Genomic DNA, 22,450 nt, shown 5'->3' with positions numbered 1-22,450 from the left:
GCACAGCTGGCGGTCTGTTCGTTGGCTTGGGTCAGTAAGAGCTGAAGCAGGAGCCTTAAATGTTTTATAAGGACGACGTTTCTGGAGAGCCAGCTTCTCTCTGAATCTCCAAATGTGTACGCGGGGTCGGCGCCTTCCCTCGTTTGCATGAACTTTATTTTTGCTTCAGTCCCTGGTTCGGTTTTATATCAGACTCGTGGCATTTTTGCTTCACTCAACATCTCCATGTTTATTGGAATTGGTGTATTTGAACTCACTGTCTTCTGTTTCTTGTTAGCAATTCYGCTTATGAAAGCTGCCAAAATTTTACGTATTTTTCCTAAAATGACTGTTTTGCAGTTGGAGATTGCACTGTGTTCCTTTATGGTAATATCAAATTATAAAATATTTTCCAAAGCCTCATATTGAGCAAAGGAAATAGTCATTAAAGTGGAGGCTGGGCCACTGTTGTTTTATCCCGAAGTTGATTGTTTTGTGATGTCGTGAAATCTCCGATGATGATGGTTTTCTGGGTTTTTATTTGTTTGTTTTTGTAACAAGCAGGCAACATTACCTTTCATGCGAATGAGCGTGGTAATGATGCAAATCTCTTCTCTGATTTTGTTGAGCTGTCTCAAATCTGATGCTTTTATTTTGCATCGATGTTAAAATCTGTTTGCTTTTGATCAGCCTTTAACTCTGTTACAGTTTTGAAACAGAACTGAAGGATTTTGTTTAATGGAGACATTACTTAAAATCATCTTGATGTAACATTTAAAAAGACCCACAAAATCACAGGTGATCATTTAATCCTGTAGCTTTTCAAATGTTTGCATTGCTTCATTGCACATTGTGTTTTGCTTTCTGTATTCATTGTTTATTGCTTTACAGTACAACGAGCAGGTGTTAAACCTGCTGAAGAAAAAATGCTTTTTGTTAATACTATGTGTTGGCATATTCATGGATTTTGTTTACAGATACATTTTATATCTTTCTCAAACACCCCTTGAAATTCAAGAGACTTTCTTTTTTTTTTTTTGAGTTGATTTTTTTGCACTGTGGTAGCAGAAGCCCATAGTGTTGTTGAGAGCTTTGTCCTTATTTCACAGATGCACTGGGAATTGTTTTTAATCTCCTTTCTGCTTTCCCATTACAGATGGTGATGACGACCCACAACTCTCCTGGGTGGCTTCATCTCCCTCCAGCAAAGATGTTGCATCACCCACTCAGATGATAGGAGATGGGTGTGATCTCGGCATCGGGGAGGAGGAAGGGGGGACTGGCCTGCCATATCCCTGTCAGTTTTGTGATAAGTCCTTCATCCGCCTGAGCTACCTTAAAAGGCACGAGCAGATCCACAGTGACAAACTACCTTTCAAATGCACCTACTGTAGCCGGCTTTTTAAGCATAAGAGGAGTAGGGATCGCCACATAAAGCTTCACACTGGGGATAAAAAGTACCATTGCCACGAATGCGAGGCAGCGTTCTCGCGCAGCGACCACCTCAAAATTCACCTGAAAACCCACAGTTCCAGCAAACCGTTCAAGTGTACTGTGTGTAAGCGTGGGTTTTCATCTACCAGCTCACTGCAGAGTCATATGCAAGCTCATAAAAAGAACAAGGAACATATGGCAAAGACTGAGAAAGAGGTGAAGAAGGATGATTTTATGTGTGATTACTGTGAAGAGACATTCAGTCAGACTGAAGATCTGGAGAAGCACGTAATGACACGCCACCCACAGCTTTCCGAGAAGGCAGATTTGCAGTGTATTCATTGCCCTGAAGTATTTGCAGATGAAAACTCGCTGCTCTCACACATTCATCAAGCCCATGCCAATAAAAAACACAAGTGCCCTATGTGCCCRGAGCAGTTTTCTTCAGTGGAGGAAGTCTACTGCCACTTGGACAGCCACAGACAGCCTGACTCTAGCAATCACAGCATCAGCCCTGATCCGGTCTTGGGGAGCGTGGCCTCCATGAGCAGCGCAACGCCCGACTCGAGCGCCTCAGTGGAAAGAGGTTCCACCCCAGATTCAACTCTAAAACCCTTGAGAGGACAAAAGAAAACCAGATCAGTGGACAGAGAGGAGGGCCAGAACTGGTCTAAAGTTACTTACAGCTGCCCTTACTGCTCCAAGCGCGACTTCAACAGTCTTGCTGTTCTGGAGATCCACCTGAAGACCATTCACGCAGACAAACCTCAGCAAAGCCACACATGCCAGATCTGCCTTGATTCCATGCCTACACTGTACAACTTGAATGAACACGTCAGAAAAGTGCATAAAAATCATGCCTATCCCATGATGCAGTTTAGCAACATTTCTGCCTTTCACTGTAACTACTGCCCTGAGATGTTTGCAGATATCAATAGCTTACAAGAACACATACGTATTACTCACTGTGGCCCAAATGTTACCCCTCAAGATGGTAACAATGCCTTCTTCTGTAACCAGTGCTCCATGGGCTTTCTGACTGAAGCAACCTTGACCGAGCATATTCAGCAGACTCACTGCAATGTAGGAAATTCGAAATTGGATTCCCCTGTCATTCAGCCAACGCAATCTTTTATGGAAGTTTATTCATGCCCTTATTGCACAAACTCCCCCATTTTTGGCTCCATCCTGAAGCTTACAAAGCATATTAAAGAAAACCACAAGAACATTCCTCTGGCACACAATAAGAAGTCAAAAGCAGAGCAGAGTCCAGTTTCTTCTGATGTTGAAGTCTCTTCCCCTAAAAGGCAACGGCTTTCTGCTAGTGTAAATTCAGTGTCTAATGGTGAATACCCATGTAATCAGTGTGATCTAAAGTTCTCTAATTTTGAGAGTTTTCAAACCCATTTAAAGTTGCATTTGGAGTTGCTGTTGAGGAAACAGTCTTGCCCTCAGTGTAAAGAAGACTTTGATTCCCAGGAGTCTCTTCTACAGCATCTCACCGTACATTACATGACAACTTCAACCCATTATGTATGTGAAAGTTGCGACAAACAGTTTTCTTCGGTGGATGATTTGCAGAAGCATTTGCTGGACATGCATACTTTTGTGTTGTATCACTGCACCCTTTGCCAAGAAGTTTTTGATTCCAAGGTATCTATCCAAGTACATCTGGCAGTCAAGCATAGCAATGAAAAGAAGATGTATCGTTGCACAGCCTGTAACTGGGATTTTAGGAAAGAGGTGGATCTCCAGATCCATGTGAAGCATAGCCACTTGGGGAATCCAGCAAAGTCTCACAAATGCATCTTCTGTGGTGAGACCTTTAGCACAGAGGTAGAACTGCAATGCCACATCACAACTCACAGCAAAAAATACAACTGCAAGTTTTGTAGCAAAGCTTTTCATGCCATCATCTTGCTTGAAAAACACTTGCGGGAAAAACATTGTGTTTTTGATGCTAGTGCTGAAAATGGTACAGCTAATGGCATGACTCCCACAAATAAGAAGACAGAAGGTGCAGATATCCAGAACATGTTAATGAAGAATCCAGATACTTCCAACAGTCATGAAGCCAGTGAGGATGACGTAGATGCTTCTGAGCCCATGTACGGCTGTGATATCTGTGGGGCTGCCTATACTATGGAGGTCCTCTTGCAGAACCATCGTTTGAGAGACCATAACATCCGGCCTGGGGAGGACGACTGTTCTAGGAAGAAAGCAGAGTTCATCAAAGGTAGCCATAAGTGTAATATCTGCTCAAGGACCTTTTTCTCAGAAAATGGCCTAAGAGAGCACATGCAGACCCATCGGGGTCCAGCCAAGCACTACATGTGCCCCATCTGTGGGGAGCGCTTCCCATCTCTCCTGACCCTGACAGAGCACAAAGTCACTCACAGCAAGAGTCTGGATACAGGAACGTGTCGGATTTGCAAAATGCCTCTGCAGAGCGAGGAGGAATTCATCGAGCACTGCCAGATGCACCCAGATCTCAGAAACTCYCTCACTGGCTTTCGCTGTGTTGTCTGCATGCAGACGGTCACCTCCACCCTGGAGCTGAAAATCCATGGGACATTCCATATGCAGAAATTGGCAGGAAACTCTGCAACCTCGTCGCCCAATGGCCAGGCCTTGCAAAAACTCTACAAGTGTGCGTTGTGCTTGAAAGAGTTCCGGAATAAGCAGGACTTGGTCAAATTGGATGTTAATGGCCTTCCGTATGGCCTGTGTGCTGGATGCATGACCAGGAGCACCAATGGACAGTCCTCAGGCTTGACCCCGCAGGAAGTGAACGAGAGGCCATGTGGCAGTCTGAGGTGTCCAGAGTGTAGTGTCAAATTTGAAAGTGCTGAAGACCTAGAGAGCCACATTCAGGTAGACCACCGAGACCTGACACCTGAGACTAGTGGCCAAAGGAAAGGTACCCAGACATCCCCTGTTCCCAGAGTAAGTACAGCTGCACCTTAAAATCTCTGAGTGATAAAATGTAGACCTTTAATATGACTGAGACCAGATCTGATGTTCTGGGCTTTGTTTTTTCTGTTTTTGTTTTTTGTGACTGTCACTGTATAAAATTACTTGTCCTGTTACAAGAAAGAGAGATACAGCAAGGTACATAGAAAAGTTACATGTTGCTCAGTCTTGCGGACTCCTTGATTCCTAGTGGCAGAGCATCGGATTTTTTTATTACAAAACTGCTCTAAATTTGTCAACAGAGAGCTGAGATACATCCATAGTGCGATTGGATGGTGGAATTGAGTTTGTCCATGATTTCTGATGCTACTGAATTGGCAGATCTGGAAAAGCAGGAGTATTTCCATGAAAGAAAAGGAGACTCTCAGTACTCAAAACAARAAATTCAAAATAATTTATTATACCCAAAGAATGAGATAATTTCTTACCTGGGAACTAATCATGAGCAGGAAGAGAAAAAAAATTAGTGAGGAAAAATGTAGTGAGTCAGGTGAATGCCTCACCTGAAATGAATTTCTRTGCTGAAAGGGTTGTCTTTGCATGTCTGTTAGCGTGAATGGTGTGAGACCACTTGGATGTTTATGTGCATATGCATGTGTGTATGTGGTGCATGTTATGTGTATGCATGCCAGTGAAAAAGGAAATAAACCTGGAAAAAAGGAAGTCTTAGCCAAGATGGAGCTGTGCCATCCACCTTGATACTCAAGTACTACTTATGTATTAGGCTTTGGTCAGATGGTAGATGATTTACACATTGATTTTAAAAGGAACTGGTTCATGACCCTCCTTTAGTAAATCTACATGTTGTTTTCTAATATGCAGATTACATATTAGAAAGCAAAGTGTGTGCTCCTTTAGAGTTCACAGATAGCATGCTTTCCCATTTCTTAACTTAAAAAATTATTGGGAACATGCAGTATCCAAGTAAGGTTTCAGAAGCCTGCTCAGGAGATTAATATAGCTTCCAGTTTATAGTTTTTTAAAGTTATTTGTTGACATTTTGGTTCAAGAATGGGCCAAGTCAGTCCTTGCTCTGTCAGGAACAGATGGAATGAGAGGCAGATTTTGGAAAACTTCTCAGGAGACCAACAGCAGACACATCTGAGTATTGATATCATCTGACATTTTTAATTAAACATGATGGGGTGAGATTTTCAAAAGTATCTAAGGAAATCAGGCACCCAACTTCTAATGAATAATTCCAAACAGAGATGGCTGTTTATGTCAATCTGCTAATTAAAGCACCCACAAACACGTCTTTACTGCATTAAAAGGGCTTGAAAATACTGTTCAAATGCAATGTCCATGGCTCAGTAGGTAAAAGAAGACCCTAAGTGTGTCCTGACAGTGCATGTTGTAGTGACTGCAATGGAACTGTTACGGGCGGGTGAGCTGGGGCTCCGCGTCATGCCCTTGCGGCTTGGTGACTCCTGGCCAGAGCTGGCCTGTGCCTGCCAGCTCAGAGCCCGGCTCTGCCGGCCGCAGACAAGCAGCTCACCTCAATATGCCCATCCAGGGCTTCTGATYAAATTCCACCACAAGTTTGGTTTCATTTCATTTGCTTTTTTAGTAAAACGACTGGATATTTTTCCCTCTGGGTCCCGTAACTGCATGATGAAAACTGCTGGTGTATACATTTAGTTCTGCAGAAGAATAAGTCTTAAAAATCTCTCTCCCTTCAGGGTGGTATCTTTTGAGAGTTCAGCTGAGATTTTGACTAGGTCGTTCTCCTTTCTGCTTCCCAGGTCTTTATTTTCTTCTAAATTCTTTTAAACAGTTCTGTTCTCCAAGGCAGGACTCTTTCTTATTTTGCATGGCCATGTCTAGAGCTTCAAATACTATCTTTTCTTTCCTATTGACAATCAGAAGCAGCATATATGGSCTTTTTTCCACTCTAATTTCTTGCTTTAACTCACCCTTTCCAGTGAGAGCTCAACAAGGTAAATGCTTTGAATTTCATCCCATGAGAGCAAGTCTTAGTTCCTTTGTGGAAGATCATGAAAAAATCAGCATTTTTGGCCATGGCAAATGGTACCTTCAGTCAGGTGTCTATGGCAGGCACATATGCTAGTATCTGAGAGCTCTATGGTATGCATCCCAGGAATAGATATATTGTTATAAGGAATAATTCATTATCTAACTCCTCATTGTAGGTACAAGACTTGAGTGGTATCAGTTCACTTGGAAACATTGCTTTCTCAAGGTAATAAATGCCCTTTGTGTCTGTCTAGCACAGGGGTTTTCAAAGAGTTATCTCTTTTAAAAGGTGATAAATTCCTGAATTTCGAGAATAACATTTATTTAACTTCACTGGCCTCATAATGAAGCTAAGCAAATTGAACGCAATCTCTCTTTTCATCTTGTTAGTATGCTGTGCACAAGTAAAATAGCATTTTGCTAAAGCTATCTTAAGTGCACAATGCATGTAGGGTGGTGATCTGCAGATGTCCAGACAAGAGCTGCTTCTCTCCCATTTTTTGAGCACGTGCGCTTTTCTTTTTCAAACGTGTTATTGATTTTTCCTTCTTAAACAGAAAAGCAGTTGAAGATTAGAAAAAGGTGATTCAGAAAGAAAATAGAGTGAGATTAGATTTTAAATAGTGGGTATATACATTGGAATAAATAAGAAAAAAATGAAAGAAAACCTAGCAAATGGAAAAGATGACATACAAATACGTARCTTTGTCAGAAATCACTCCACCAACATGGATAGTTCTGGAACTGAAGAAGAGACTATGAAAGCCTRGAGGGATTTTCAAAAAGTTAAGTGAAGATTTAACTCCAAAGAGAGAAAGAAAATAAGTATTTGTCCTCGATGATTAAAAAGCGAAAATGTTTGGGAGGAAAAAAAGGTAGAGCGGGAGAAGAAAATCATTCCTTTTTACTGTGTATGCTTGTATTTGTGTGTGCACATGTGAACAGCATCACAAATATGAATATTTTGTCATATTTTGTTTGGGTTTTTACTATTGACTTTTTAAGGAGTTTGTTCTAAAAACCATTTGGAGACAACTAGATGAAGTTCAAAAATCTTTGAGCATTCAGAATTGCTTGGCAGTTTTTTTTTTCTTTTATCCACAAGAAAGAAAAAGAAAAGCACTTAAAGTGCTGCTGTGTTTTTGTTTTCTCTTTCTCATCTACCTTTGAGTGTGGGAAACAACCATGAAGTAATGTTTGTGAATTAATCAATCACCTCTCTTTCCTGGACACACGTATCTTAAGTGTGATCAAATCATGATGATCAACAAAGATAGATTTCTAGATGGCCGAAGTGCTTGCCTCCAGTACAATGAAACATTTGCCTCAGAGGATGTCTGTTATTAAGAGATTTTAAGACGAGTTAATCATCTTCTATACGGAACATCACGAAGAGGAATAAATGAAATAACCCTTGGTAGTGAAAGGCTGCTCTAACATCATATTAGTTTGATTCTTCAGCTATTCCAGCTGCATAAGGCTTGAAATTTCTTTTAGATGAATATTTCTTTTGGATAACTGGAGACACTGCATGACATGGCTGAGGCCATTGCAGTGTCTGGCAAAGGGACAAATTAAGTCCTTTTTTAAATTCTATCATGGTCACATCCAAAGTAATGCTTTCATTTTTTTCTGTACATATTTCTGTACACAGGAGCTTCCATTTTTAATATGTTATGTTAATTTCTTCTGATGTCTTCTAGAGGAATGCAAGTGTCCTGAGAAACATAACTAGCTGTTTAGTTTGGAGRTTACACATCGCCTCTTCTAAGACTGGAAACGGTCACTTTGCAGGGTGCTCTTTCTCTTACACAGGTGCATTATTACTTATAACTGTAGTTATCACTTTCTACTTAGTTAACATTGACAATGGCAAGTGCTCAGGACTTCACTTAAATTTCCATCTTCAGGTGTGTCACTTTATTTTGTCACCTAGGTTATTTGGACTGGAGAAGCAAAAGAGATGGCATGGGAAGTTGGATGAAGGATGAAGGATGAAGGAGCCCTGTTGTGCTCCGCTTCTCGTTCCCTCTCTCCTGCACACTTCCTTGAATTCTGTTCCTTCTCTTTGTTCTCCTCCCCTCTGCCCCCTCCCTGCTTGTAAATCCACTTGAATGCAGGAGTATTTCCTTTGTAGAGCAGGAAACCATTTCCAGATTTAAAGGAGGACAGTCTGGAAAACCCATGGGAACAKCAGTTATTTCAGCAAAGAAACCAGAACCCCCTGTTGTTATTACTATTATTTTGTGCCAAGATTGGAATTAAATATCTTGACTTAATGGGAATTGAGGTCTCTGTTGAAGGTCTGCTCATCTGGTCTCCTGTGTCACCTTGATGCTGTTATCTATACTGTATTAGCTCCTCAGAGTCTTGATGCATTTGTCACCACTCATAAAGACCAAAACTTTAAAAAGAGATAACCAGCCAATTGCAAATGTCTTTGAAGCTCTGGTACCCACAAAAATGGTAATAGAAGGTCATCTTTGATACCACAAATAACGTAACCTTGTATTTAAACTAATGTTCCCATTTTATTGAGAATGGAAGTCTATTTGGTGACCTTCTTTTAAAGAGAATTATTAATGAGCCAAAAAACAACTCTTCCACCTCTTCTATATACATTTGGGTGTCAATCGAGTTATAGTTACTTAGTGGCCTGTATGAAGCCATTTACTGATGTTATTGCATATCAGGCAGGGTACACACTCTCAAGAGCCGTTGCCCCAGTTGGACTGTCCTTTCGCATGCACGTGGATCAGCTGAGACTAACAATAATATTCACAGGAAGCTTGAAATCTGCCGTCTTTGCTGAGGGGTGGTCACACCAAATAGGTTTTTGTAGGTTTGTGAAGTGGTGAGGAGGAGTTTGCACTGGCTCTGTGRATAAACAAAGACATCCTGTCTCCAGATCTGCTAGTAAGCAGCTTTCAGAAGCACCGAAATCAATTAAATAAATGAATTATTTGTCTGTGTTTAAAATAACTTCAGAGGTTTGAAATGGGACTGAGCTAAAATGTTGTCCTTCTTAATTAGTTACCTAGGAACCCGCATGACAGAGATAAGTGTTGAACGATGGACACAGCTTGGGCAGCTTTGCAGTTTTAGAGAAGAGGAAGGTTTCAAGTTTTAGATGTCACCACATGAATCATTCACTGCCCAAGCCCATTCTTCTTTTCCAAGGTTTTTTGCTCTTAAAAAGTTTTTTTTCTTTTATTTTTTAAGTCAGGAGCCCACAGCGTGTGTATGGCAGTGTGTCTGAGAGTACATGGGTACGTATGTGTGCTTACAGCCGTCTGCTGGAATAGATTCCCAGGAAASACTGCGTCAGAAATCCAGCTGCTTTTCCATTAACAGCCGTGATTTCCGAATGGACTCCAGGAGGACACTTTCTTGAGCTGCCTAGGGATAACTAGCCAGTCCAAACTGTTTCCTTTTGTATGGTTGGCTGTGGCAGGTTTTGGGCAATGGACTACAGCCTTATTCCTGTTATCCCTGTAATCGCCCGTTGTTGTTTTGGCCTAGAAAGCCTTGCGTATGTGCACACATACCCTGTGTACAGACCTCATGGAATATGCATAACATATAGATTGTTGCATTTGTTATTAGGGTATTACAGCATGTTCATTAGCCTCCAGCAGGCTAACTTGTTGCCACTGATGACATGGGAAGTAGTTAAGAAGCTCCTGGCAGCACCTAATTTGTTCTTTCCTCAGCAGGTGTCCCAGGAAATTGGATCCCATGCACCRAGGGAGAGGCAGCAACTCCTCTCTTAACTCAAAACTTCTGACTTATTACTGCTGTCCTAAAAATGTCATTCTATACCTAGGCGTGGGATGAAGAGCCTGTAGGACAAAAATAATCTGTATATAAAAATGCAAAAAAAAAAAATAATTCCACAAAATATATTGCTTCAATGAACTAAGAGGATGCAATTTCCTGCATGAGGTTTCTCAGGGCTAATGGTTTGGGATTCCCATTCATTCACCAGCTAACTGAGCCTGTGGCTGGTGTGCTGTGGTTGCACGCTTGTTCCTCAGCTGCCCACCCCAGCCGTAGAGACGTGTGATGCAGGCTCATGCTGTAGTGCAGAAGCAGCAGGAGAAGCTGCTTGCCTTGCGGCAAGTGCTCCAGTAAGAGTTATTCTATGGGAAGGAGTAGGCATAAATGGCCCAATTTTTCTAAACTGCATGTCAAAAGATGTCTGTTTAGAYTGCATATTCCTGTGCGGTAATTGAGCATGCACATTAGACCCACAGCACCATACTCCTGCTTTGGGAATTGAGAGTTTTTGTAAGTGCACAGAAGTTTAGCGTTAGTCTTTTATTTTTCTCATAACTTGGATGCCTGACTTGTCAACGTGCATTTTAATTTCCACAAATGATTTCTTGGATTTTTCCCTGTTATGTTGCTCAAGTACATGCACCCCTGTCAATCTGAGCCCCAAACTCATTTTCCCTATTTGAATAAATGGTTCATGTAATTGCCTCTTCACACTATCTCCTGATTTCTGAAGCTAAGCCTCCCTGATATGACTTTGTGACAGAGAAAATACACAACAGACTGTGCAAGGAAACCATTCTTTGCAGTAATGCCATTTTTCCAGGATTCCTGATGAGAGACCAATACAAAATACGTTTTTCCCTTTGTCCTTCACTACCCAAAGTAACTATAGGTGTTTTGCCTATAGTTATTGTGAATTTTATTTAAGGATGGAATTTCTTGAAAAAAGTTGATCTTTTTCTGAAAAAAAACCAGATTTCCCTTTGTAATCTGTGTCTTTTATTTTACTGTACAGAAATTTTTGCTACAATGGGTTGAATGTTATGAGCAATTTGATTATGGCTCAAGTACTCAATCAGATCTTCAAGTATTCAGTACTATCATTTGAATTTTTTTAAAGTTGAAATTAAAGTCCTTTAAAAGCAGGCTATTAATTGGAGAACATATTTTCTGGTCCCAGAAAACCCAGCCCAAGTTGGTGTCTTGTTGGGGATATGCTAGGAGAAAAGGATGCAGTTGAGGGAAGTTGAAGCACGTAACATACTATATTCATGATCACACTTGCCTTATGCTACAGTGCAGTTTTCTCTAATCTCTTTTTGGTTATTAAACAGAAAAAGACCTATCAATGCATCAAGTGCCAGATGACCTTTGAGAATGAGAGAGAGATACAAATCCATGTCGCTAACCATATGATTGGTAAGACATTTTTTAAACTAGGCCACTCATGGGCTGCTTGTTTTTTGCTACTCTTTGAAATTCACTATTCTAATAACTTGTTAATATTCATGCTGTAATTTATTTTTTTTATCTTTCAAGGAAAATGATTTTGATGTAATGATTCTTCACTTCAAAGCTTTTTAAATATGTGGTTATAAAAGTGTTACTGCTGAGCTTTTTTCCTTATCCTTTTGAGTCCTCATGTAGCATTTTCATTTATATTAAAATCAAACTTTTGACAGTATCTTCCATTTGATAGCATAAATTTCTCTCTATCCATGTAAAAAGTACTTGCCAGTTGTCAACCACTTAGGAGCAATTATGTTTCAATTTTCTATGTCATGACATTGAATAGATTTAACTGCTAGCATTTTCACAGCTAAATGTGGTGAATTCCTGAGGAACATTGTCAAAACAAAACGCTTAAAAAGTTATTTCAGTGTTTTTTTCTTTTTCCAACAATTCTGGACTTCAGAAAGTTCAGCTTTTCAGATGTTCAAGTGTTTTATAAAGCTGTTCTTGCTCCCTTCTACTACAATCCTATCATAAGAGTCTGTAGTAAAGTGTTACTGTAATGTGGTGGGTTGTATTTCTGTTGCAGCTGGATGATTGCTTTTCTGATCAACACAAAGAAATGTTTTTCCTGTCTGTACACATGTTATAAATCCATGTGTTGGCCCAAGAGGTCAGCTTACTTTGGTGCGTAGACCACAGAGGAATTACTTACACATGCCGCTGCAGGCAGACGTTGTACGAGATCCTTCAAGGGCCCTACTGCACGCTTTCTGTGTCTTACATGTTCACGCGCAGCATTTATCTCCCATAAGCATAATGGTTTCCCTTCAACAATTTTACATTTAGGAAACTATTCTCCTGTCAATGCATGTGTGTAACTCCTATTATCTTTGATGTGAATTATGCATAAATACCAGAGAGAGAGAAATACAGATTGCTGCCGTCTCCCCCCTCCACCACCAAATGAAAAATATACTTGTCAATCACAATAATTTTCATTCTAGAGCCAGGCAGGAGTTTCAAGTCAATGTCAAGTAGGTTAAGATGAAGATATCTAAAAATGTTTGCTTTTGTAGCAGGTGTTAATGTAATCTCTTGTTTGCAAGCTTGAAGACTGAGATCCTTGTTAATTGGACCACAGTGATTTCATAGTGCTCCCCCCAGTTTTTTTCTTTTTTGTTTAAGATACCTGAAAGAAAGAAGTCCTTAGGCAAGCTTGTCACTCCTTCACCTTAAATTGTGATACAGTAGATAATCAGTGATTTTTAAATACATAATACCTGAAGTTCTGAATTAAGGTTCTGTTGGATTATGGGTGAGAATTCTTTGTCCTTTTGGAATGAAGTAATTTTTTCATTTCACAGTAATTCATGTATGAAGGTAATTTATGTATATTCTCAAATTAGTATGATCCAGAATAACATGTGATGATATTGACATCGCAAGTTTCAGTATTAGAGTTATTTCAAAAGAGCAGTGGAAGAAGACAGGATGCTGAGGTAGGTGTGGTGCTGCTCCTTGTGAAAATGGTACCTGTATTTCCTTGGAAATGTGCCTAAGTTATCATGCAAAATTGGAAGCCTGTATAAATAGAAAAGCGTGTATAGATGCAGTTCTGTACACTCATGGTGTTGTAAATACCAGAACATGATAAGGAAATAGGTGCTTGTTCCATTTAGGGGACGAGTCTTCATGTCTCTTTGCTGAGATTCAGGCTGAGACCTTTTGTTACATTCAAAACATCACTTTATGGTGGAGTTCAGGAGAGAGTGAACTACTGAAACCTCTAAAGGGGAGTCAGGCTTCCTCCCATGCGGTGGGTCTTGGTCGGCTGCATGGGACACTTGGGCCCCTCTCTTTCAGCAGAAGTGACTGCCAAAGGTGCCATCACTGAGTCTCCTCTTGGTACTTGCTCCTTGCTGGGGAATACTGAAGCTGAAAGGAAGGACTAGATATAACAGCTCCCRTACCAATAAATGCTGTGCAGATTTTTGGGATTAATTTGCCTAGTACTGAGTCAGTAACATTAAGAAGGATGATAGACTGCCCATCGGCCTTGCTCCTACATCATTTGGYCAAAGCCCAGGAACCTTAATCCCTCACACGTGCAGCAGGAGAGATGGCCTTGTGCCTCGTTATCACTAAGGCTGTTTTATCACTTTTAAAATTATGGTGCAGTTTCTGTTTCCATGTTAGACCAACCCTACTCAGACTGGCAGTGAGTGCTGGATAACTCATAGGTGTTTGTGCAGCCCAGGTCCATGTCCCAGCGGTTACCTGATGCGGTTGTTGTTGGTTTAGGGCTTGCCATGGCGCACAAGTGATGCTCTGTTTTGGTGCTACAAGCGGGCACCAAGACCCTGGCATGCGCGGCCCCATCCCATSGGAGGCCGCTTCCTCCCACGTGGTGTCTGCTCACTAGCGCAGGGTTGGGCTCGTCTYAGCTAAGTCGTATCCATCTAAAATGAAGGTATCTGGTCTAACGTAGTCATTGAGGCCCCACCTGGGGGAAGAAGGCACTGCTTGTGAATGGCTGATGCCAATCTAAGATAAGAGTTTGAGCAGGATAAGCATTTCCAGAGAGAGATCTTTATCTCCCTCTTGATTTTGGAGTAAGCCAAGGCAAGGAAGTTAGTCTCAACACCTAATTTTTAGGTAAAATTAATCCTTCCATGGCTTTGACAATCCCAGGCTTCTCAGCAGCACTTTCTTCTCATACTTGGAGAAACACAAAATCAATAATTGAGATGTATCCTCAGCAGTAGCTAACAGTTTTATTTTGTGCAAGTAACTCTCTACAGAGGAATCCCTGCTTTGTAATGATGACGCCTCTTAAGCATCAGTGTCTGTAATATGTTTAAAGAATTCAGTTATTTCTGACACTGTAGTCTTTAAAGCTGCGTGCAGTTAAGTTGGCTGCACGTCCGTCAACCTCGCGGCTGTGCGGTCTGGAGCTAGAGGCCCTGYTCATAATTCACGGAGGTAGGGTTGTTTTACTTTTTGCAGAGCAGTATGCAGGGAATTTTCAGCGCTACTCCCACACAGCGCTTTGAAAAATTACCCTTCTGCACTCTGGCCCTTCATATCCTGTGCAGAGCCGCAGCCGGGCGCGGGTCCCGCGCGGCCCCCGGGGAGGGAGCAGCCTGGAGGCGTCCCCGGAGGAGGTGCGCGGTGGATGCTTGTGCGCTGGGGCCTGGAGGAGGGCGGTGAGCAGCCGAGCAGAGCTCTGCAGCTGGCGCTAGGCAGGAAGGGGTCTGCTTAGAAGCGTTTGCAGCCGGGGCGTGGGGGATTTGGGGTGGGATCTTTAGAGAGCGGCGGTCTTCGCAACATCGCCCCGCTGGGGCTGCTCTGCAGCGTGCCCGTGGGCGCGGAAAGGGCCTTGCAGGCTGGGGCAGCCCACCTGGGCGCGCAGCGAGCCCCCGGCCGCGGTGCGGCACGAGGCCCTGCTCGCTTGTGCACTGCCCCCGGGACGAAAGGGAGGGCTGCAGCGAAGATCTGCAGAAGTCGCAGCAAAATTGCTCTGTGGTCTGGTTCTCGTGCTGCTGTCCAGATGAACCTCTCCGTGTTTGATCTGGGGGGAAGGACCACGCTGTTGGAGGAAAGGGGAGAAGTTTCCAAGCGCTGCCAAAAGCTGYGGCACATCCTGCGCCGGGTGTCACCTAGGGCTCCGAGCATCCGGGGTGCCCTTCCAGCCCGTGGAGATCACGTTTCACGTTCTGGAAAGGCTCTGCCACAACCAGGCAGAAGGAGGAGGGATAATATTCATGCACAATTATTCTTCTTGCAAAAGCATACAAGTACTCTAAACAAAAAATAACCAAAAATACATTTCTTATTGTTCTTAAGAGGCCAAACTGCAATAATAACTACAGTAACCAATTTTTTTAAAAGCAGCGATTTATAGAGCTGATTTTGTGTGCCAAAGAATTAGTGGCTGGCACCTACCAGCGCCGCTGAGATGAAACCAAAGGAGCAGCGAAGGGGCRGGGATAGTATTCAAAATCGGGCATGAAACCGTGTATTCCCCGTTATGCCATCCTCCTTTTCCGTTTCAAAACTGAAGCGAGGAGCTTCCCCTCTGGGGAGGTGGCGGTTCTCGTGAGCTCGGACGGTGCCGGGTTGCCGCGGGGGTGGCCGTGGCGGGGGCTGTGCGCTGCCTGCGGGCACCGCCGCGGGCCAGGAGCGCCCCGCGGACCGGGCAGGCGCCTGGCGCGCTGTAACGTTCCCTTCTCCTCCGTGCGCGGTCTGCTTAGCACCGTTCTTGAATTCTGGTTGATTTGAAGTTTGAGGGTGCYGCCTGATAATGCATTCCCTTCCATTAAGCTACTGTCATGACATYGTGTCCTGAGACAAAACTGTTTAATTCTTGAGGGAAACTCCAGACCTAAGTGCTGGTGTTAGTTAAAGCGTATACGTGGTAGCAATGATGATGACATTGTAAAGCGCTATCTTGGTAATAGCTTTCAGGCATTAAGGCAAATAGAAATGTGCCAGATTGTTTTTGAAGCATTAGATGCAAATTATCAACAGGAACATATTTCTGGACTCAACAGCTGAATGTGTGAATTAATTATGATCACATTAAGAACTCAAAAATATTTTTTTAACTTTGATGTTTGTAAAGCATATTCCAAGTAATTGCTCTTTTAATGCAGAAACGAAGGTACAACCTTCATATATCTGCCCAGTGCTTGCTGAAATATCCAGTTCTTTGCAGACTTGCTTTAATTAACAATATGCACTCAAATTTCATTTTGCAGGGGCTGGCTGTTGTGAAAGACTAATTTTAAGGAAAAAGCAAAGTGTGCTTCCCCGTACAGCCCGGCAACGTACGTGGTGTTTGCACACGYGCACGAGGGCCGTAAGGCTGCGGTGCCTGCGCCCGGGGTTGTCTGCAGCCCCGCAGGTGCCGCYGCAGGAGGCTTCGCCCGAGCGGAGCTTTTGGCTGCATCGGGTTCTTGGGCAGAGGGATTTGCTTATGTCAGTAGGCCCTAATGTTATTTGTCCTGCTTTAAGCCCTGAGTTTGTGTTTTTGTGTTAAATATTTATAGCATCGAGGGCTTGTGCACACATTTAATAACAGTCATGAGTGTCACATATAGAAGGCTAGAAATGCTCCATTCTAACAACTACGCTTTTTAAGCGAGTAGTTACCCTGAAAACCAAATTACCCTTGTTAACAGAGAGAGGAAGCTGCCTTTATGCTAGCACAAACAATATTGGCCCTTGATAGAATCCAGGACTTGACTTAACTGGTTTCTTACTTTAAAACTAGTTTTGTAACACTAGACTTTTACTGTTTATTTTGTTCTAAGACCAGGAAAATTAATTACCCAAATCTAAATTTTATCCAGACGTACTGTGTAGATGTGGCCTCCTACAATTGTTATATAGGYGTATTTGTTCATACAAATTACTCTGTTCCATGAGAATGTATTTTGTTTTGCTCGTTTATCTAACAGGAAAGAAATAGCTTTTCCCTTAATGTATTCATTCACATTTTCCTTTTGCATTTTTCMTTTCATTTACAACTTGGATAATAGTAGTTCAGTTTTCACTGACATTTTTATAGCTGCTATGACAACATTCCTGTTTTGCATGATACATGCATAATCGGCTACAATCACAGTTTTACATTGCTTTCATTCTTTCTTAACTGTGTTAAGATTCCTTACAGCCTCCAAACTCAATTTTCGTATGCAGTTGTGATTACACCTGTTTAAACATTTTCCTGGTAGTTTCATATTTATTCATAAAGGGAGCAGTTGATAAAACACCTTTTCTGTAATCAGTCGGAGTTTTAAGCGTGATGTTTCTTCAAAGTTATCATTAGCAAGCCCTGCCACCCACCCACAGCCTTCCAGCATCAGTTAGCCAGTATGGCAAAAAATGCTTCTTTCCAGTAAACTTTGCCCTCGGTAGCTGTGATTTTCTGMATGTGTAACTTGTTCTTCAGTTTTATTAATGCTGTTAGCCTTGAAAACTGTTGTGCTTTTGTATTTTTATTTAAGAGCCTGCAGAGATGCTGTCTGCCTGTTTTTGTATGTATGTGGCTACATCTCTGCTTTAAGTTCACAAATCTCTTAGCCCTTCTTTGTAATCTTGACCTTAAAATTTAGGTGTGTACGGTTCTTTAACAGGAACTATTAACAGAGAATGGTTTTCTATGGAGAAGGTAGATGTTACCCCCATTTCTTCCTTATTTGCCAAACAAATTGCTTGGTTTGGAAGCATCAGGTACCGACATTGTCTGTGCTGAGCGACAGCAAGGTTGGTACCTTTTTGTGAAAGGCAGCCGAAATACGAAAAATGAACAAGGAGCACAGGAATGAATGTGTGGTGAAGCTGGAAAAACCCATACCGGGTTATTTGGACAGATTTATAAAATATTCTGTGTACCTTTTTGGGAAAGCCTGGACAATGTTCGGGACTGTTTCCACTCATAGGAAAATGGGAGAAGAACGTACATAGTATTAGTGAACTATAATTAAATTCCTTTTCTACTAMTAAAATCCTGAATTTCAGTTTTCCTGAACATCTGGTTCCATATTCATCACTTCTGAATACTGGACCTAAAGTGTTTACTTTTCTTCTTCTTTTTATTATGAAATAACATTTTGGTTTTGAATGAGTAAGGCTACTGGCTGATGTAAGCTGAAGCCAAACTATGCAGTTAGCAGAGAAAAATGGCTTGTCTAGAAGTTAAAGGTCCAGATCTGTTCCTCCTGTCACTTGGTTGACTTCAAAGAGAGACAGTTGGCCTGTTGCCTGTAATTATACTTCAGACTAAATGGCATCTCTAACCTTGGGGAAAATTTAAACTGGTCCTTAAAATAAGAGGTTACCAACTGGCATGGTCCTTAAAACAAATTTATTTCTGTTTGTCGTAGCTGGCAAGCAAGTCAAATCAAACACAGACATCCCTGCATGTGTCTGCCTGTTTAGGGTACCGGTACCTTTTTATTATTATTATTACTATTTGTAGAGGGAAACTTCTCTACAGTCAGGTTCCTTAAAAGTGATTCAGACAAAGGCCTTTAAATTATTTAAATGCTTCAACCTCTTTTCAGTGAGTCCAAGCTCGTGGCACAGGTAAAGCCTTTGTGTAAACAGTCTCTGTTGTCTGCACCAGAGGTGCTTGCTTGCTTCTGTGWCACTTTTTTTGTCACAGATTCCTCTTGGGTTGGTTTACTAATAACTTTTGAGAGCTTTGGGCCTCTGTAAGAATCAGAAGTTTTCCAATTGRAAGTTCTCCATTTCAGCAGTAGGAGAGATTACACCGATCTTCACTTCTGGTTTTGCCTTGGCAGATTCAGGGTGTGCCTCTCTTTAAATTAGCTTCTCTAATTAAAAACTGCCCCCCCTGACTCGCCATTCGTGTGACAGCCGTCACCGTGCGGGTGCTGGGGTCCAGCTCGTCACTGTCACACGTCCCTGCAGTGACGGCCAAGGTTACAGAAGCGGCGGWGCTGCCGGGGTCAGGCTGCAGTGACTTGAAGATATTTCCTTTCTTCATTGTCGGTTGAAAATTCTGACCTTCTCCTTGCGAGAAACGATGATTTTATAAATGAAAAAGCATCCTCCTCCAAAAAAAGAAAAAAATAAAGAAAGAAACCTCATACGTGAATTGAATACCATGGACTTCACGAAGACTGAGCTCCACAGCAGCTCAGAAATCCTCACTGGGCACAATGTTTCCGTAGTCTTCCTCATTACCAGTGCACTCTCTCCTGCCTCTCCCCCGCTTTGTGCTTCGTCCTGCTGGCACTAACCCAGGGGCAGATGGGACCAACGGGGTGCTGACCCATGGCGAGGAGCTGAGCCTTTTACCTCCTGCTTCCTGCAGGCGCTGGCCAAAGCCAGCTCGGCTGGGCATTGCCTTCTTCTGCACCTCTCGAAATGGTGGGGAGAAGGACTGGGAGAGACGGCAGCGCAGGTACGAGGTGCAGGAGACGCTGCTGGTGCGCAGAAGCGCTCGCCACGTCCATGAGCTGTGGTGTGCTCGGCACTTCACCCTGCCTTCAGGCGCGCGCCGTCCGCTCTGCTTGATGAACCGGCCTTAGGGAGTAGGAGAGTCTGACAAATGTCATCTGTGTAACTGTGAAACACTTCAGTTTTAYGAGGAGAATATCTTATTCAGTATTTGCAGGCAGGATTTTTAGCATGGTTCAGCCTAGGCAGAGCCACTGGGTTTAGGTTTCCCTCCAGGTAGAGTTTGGCTGTGTTGAAGGGTTGGCATCAACCAGCTCCAGTGGTCTGTGATTATGTGTTGCACCGCTCAGCTGTCACCTGTTACTGAGGTATGGACAAATACTTCTTAAATCCTTAACTGTGCATTATATCCAGGAATAAGTATTAGCAAGAAAAGTTAAATGGTGAAATGTCATGCGATGAACAGTAACTAAATCAAGCTGGGCTGGTAATAGGTATTGAAGTTGAAGGTAAGGAAGAGCTCCAGTGACATTTGCTATTTTTTTAACTTTCTAGTTAAGAATTTACCTTAAAAAAAAAGGACAGAGAAAGATTTTACCTTCTGATCCAGCATTTATGCTTGAAGCGTAGAATTTGAAAGAACAAAAAAAGGTAAAGCTAAACAAAAATACCTTTCACTTAAGATCTTTTGAAATGTTTAAGAACTGCGCCTCCACTTAGGAATGGAGAGAATATCCTTTTGGAGACGAAGTCTAATGTGTAGGAAACAAAAAWTAACAATGTCTGTGATGTACCTGAACAGTGAACTTTAAAGGAACAGGGAATTTAAATTATGAGATGTTAGTTTCTAGATTARTTTAGTTTATACTTGTATTTGAAAATCTAGTGGGAGAATCTTGCTTCTTTTTTTAATCTAAGCCTTTTTAAGCTCTATCTCCTTGGACTTAGCACAACAAAGAAGATTAAAAAATCGTAACATAAAAAAGTAATTTATATTTTTTTCTTCTATTGGTTTTGTAATAACAGTAGTGCAAAAATAATGGCCTGAAGTTTAAGCCACCACCTTTAAAAAATTTTCATTGTCTCTTAGAAAGAATTGCATATTGAAAAAGCCATTAGTTATACATAAACCCAATACTGCAAAAATACTTCCATATTGGAAATTATTACAGCATTACTAAAAGAAAAGATCGATTTTTGTCATGTTTCTGTTGAAGCTTATTAGAACAGATTCTGTAAACGTGGTAAGCGTTAACGACCAATTCAGGGCATCTGATGCCCAGGTGCGGGTGAAAGGGGCGTTGGGAGCCACCCGCCTTTTTTCTCCTGGGGGATTTCCATACGTCAGGACTGAGCTTCAGGTGCCAAAGGCACTCTCTGGAGCTGATGCAGGGAAAACTCACTAGTGTTTTCTAAACAACCTGTTGTGAAACTGAAGCGTGCAGTTGCTTGTAAGTACCTTGCTGCTAAAGTGCTCGCGATGGTGAAGGGTAGCAGCTCGGGAGGTCGGTGCGGATGTTTTCTGTAAGCTACTCGCTACTGGGTCATTAGAGTTTTGTGCACTGGTAGTYGCTGCGATCTGCGTACTGGTGTGCAATTCTGAAGAAAATACGTGTTTGCCCAGCTGTTGAGGAAGCCAGATTTCAAGCAGCACAGAGATGTGGGGCCGCTGCTTCTGGAACCGCGCCGCAGTACTCCTGGTCGCTAACACCTGAGAACACTGGGCTTTGATTTTTCCTTGCAGCGGAAATACCGCTAGACCATAAATGTAGAAGGTGTAGTTATATCTATCTTGCATCTTTATTCCTGTTTAAGCATGACGTAGTAGGAGAAGAACTCTTAAGACTCAAAGTATGTATATTAGATGGCCTGGTCAATGAGTTTCCCCATTTTCCTAGGGCGTAAGCTGGGGAAGTGGCTGCCATTTGCAGGCTAGCACTACAGAAAAAGCACATCACTGTACACATTTTCTTTGGACAGCTGCATAAAAATGGCAACACACTGTGAAATCCATTAACAGCAAAACATGTTAAATTCAGCAAAATGCATCTCGTGTGGCACGCTGAATAAGAAATTACAGTCTGAGTTTTACTAGTTGGTTACCAGAGTCTGTCTGGAATGAATAAAATCATACTTCCTCCGTGTGCCCGCCCGCGATGACAGCGCGTGCTGCACGCGGGGCTTGGCGCGGGCGCGCACCTGTAAATCTCTGCCCCACAGACGTTCGGCGAGGATTTGTCGCTAACCTGAGCCCAGCGTCCACGCGCAGCCGGAGGCGGCAGCTTTCGCTCGCACGAGTAGCTCTTACTTGCGTGTCTGGTCCYGCTTGCGTTGCTTGAGTGACTCAGAAACGTTTCTCCGAGTAGGTTCTGCGGGCTGCAGGGCACGAGCTCGAAGCGAGAGCGCGCCCCGCGCCCCTGCCCGTGCCGTCGCGACTCGGCTCCTCGCGSCCACGAGCAGCTCCTGCGGCTTCGCGCGACTGCCCTGGGCGAGCTTTGCTGTGCTYGTGGTGAGATTTTTCTAGGGTTAATTTCCGTCTGCAAAGGAAGAGCAAGGAGCGTTTAAAAATGCAGGAAAAATCTCGCCAAGTATTTTGCCTTTTTCCGTTGTTCGTGCTGTTCAACGATGAGATGTTGCTCRTGGAGATAGGATGCCATTAAGTATTCCGACGGAGAAGGAAAAAAATGAGTTTACTYTTGCTCGGTAGAAAATGAAACGGCCGTGTTAACTTTAGCTCTAATCGCGAGGGTAAGAGTCTGAAGGAAACGATACCGTTCTCGGGCCTCGGAGGCAGCACCGGTGGCCTTTGGGGAGTTTGAACGGGAGCGGCTGGGCGGTCCCGCGCCGGAGGCGCTCGGCAGCCTCCCCCGGGCAGGCAGGGCGTGCGGGGGGAGGCCGGCGAGCGCGGTGCCCGGGCGGC

At 42.8% G+C, this 22,450-nt stretch overlaps 1 protein-coding gene across 1 annotated transcript in view; it reads left to right on the top strand.

Annotated features, from left to right (window-relative positions):
• Positions 1 to 22,450, top strand: part of ZNF423 (zinc finger protein 423) — a 172,374-nt gene that overhangs the window by 78,717 nt on the left and 71,207 nt on the right. The window contains exons 6-7 of the mRNA XM_085303736.1: positions 1,136 to 4,359; positions 11,478 to 11,562. Coding sequence (XP_085159862.1) covers positions 1,136 to 4,359; positions 11,478 to 11,562 — 3,309 coding nt within the window. The remainder of the gene's footprint in view (positions 1 to 1,135; positions 4,360 to 11,477; positions 11,563 to 22,450) is intronic.

Source organism: Rhea americana, unplaced genomic scaffold (assembly GCF_003343005.1).
Source record: "Rhea americana isolate MKP2758 unplaced genomic scaffold, rheAme1 scaffold_20, whole genome shotgun sequence".
Lineage (NCBI taxonomy): Eukaryota > Metazoa > Chordata > Aves > Rheiformes > Rheidae > Rhea > Rhea americana.
The sequence above is the reverse complement of the archived record's forward strand: the minus strand, read 5'-3'. Positions and strand labels throughout refer to the sequence as shown.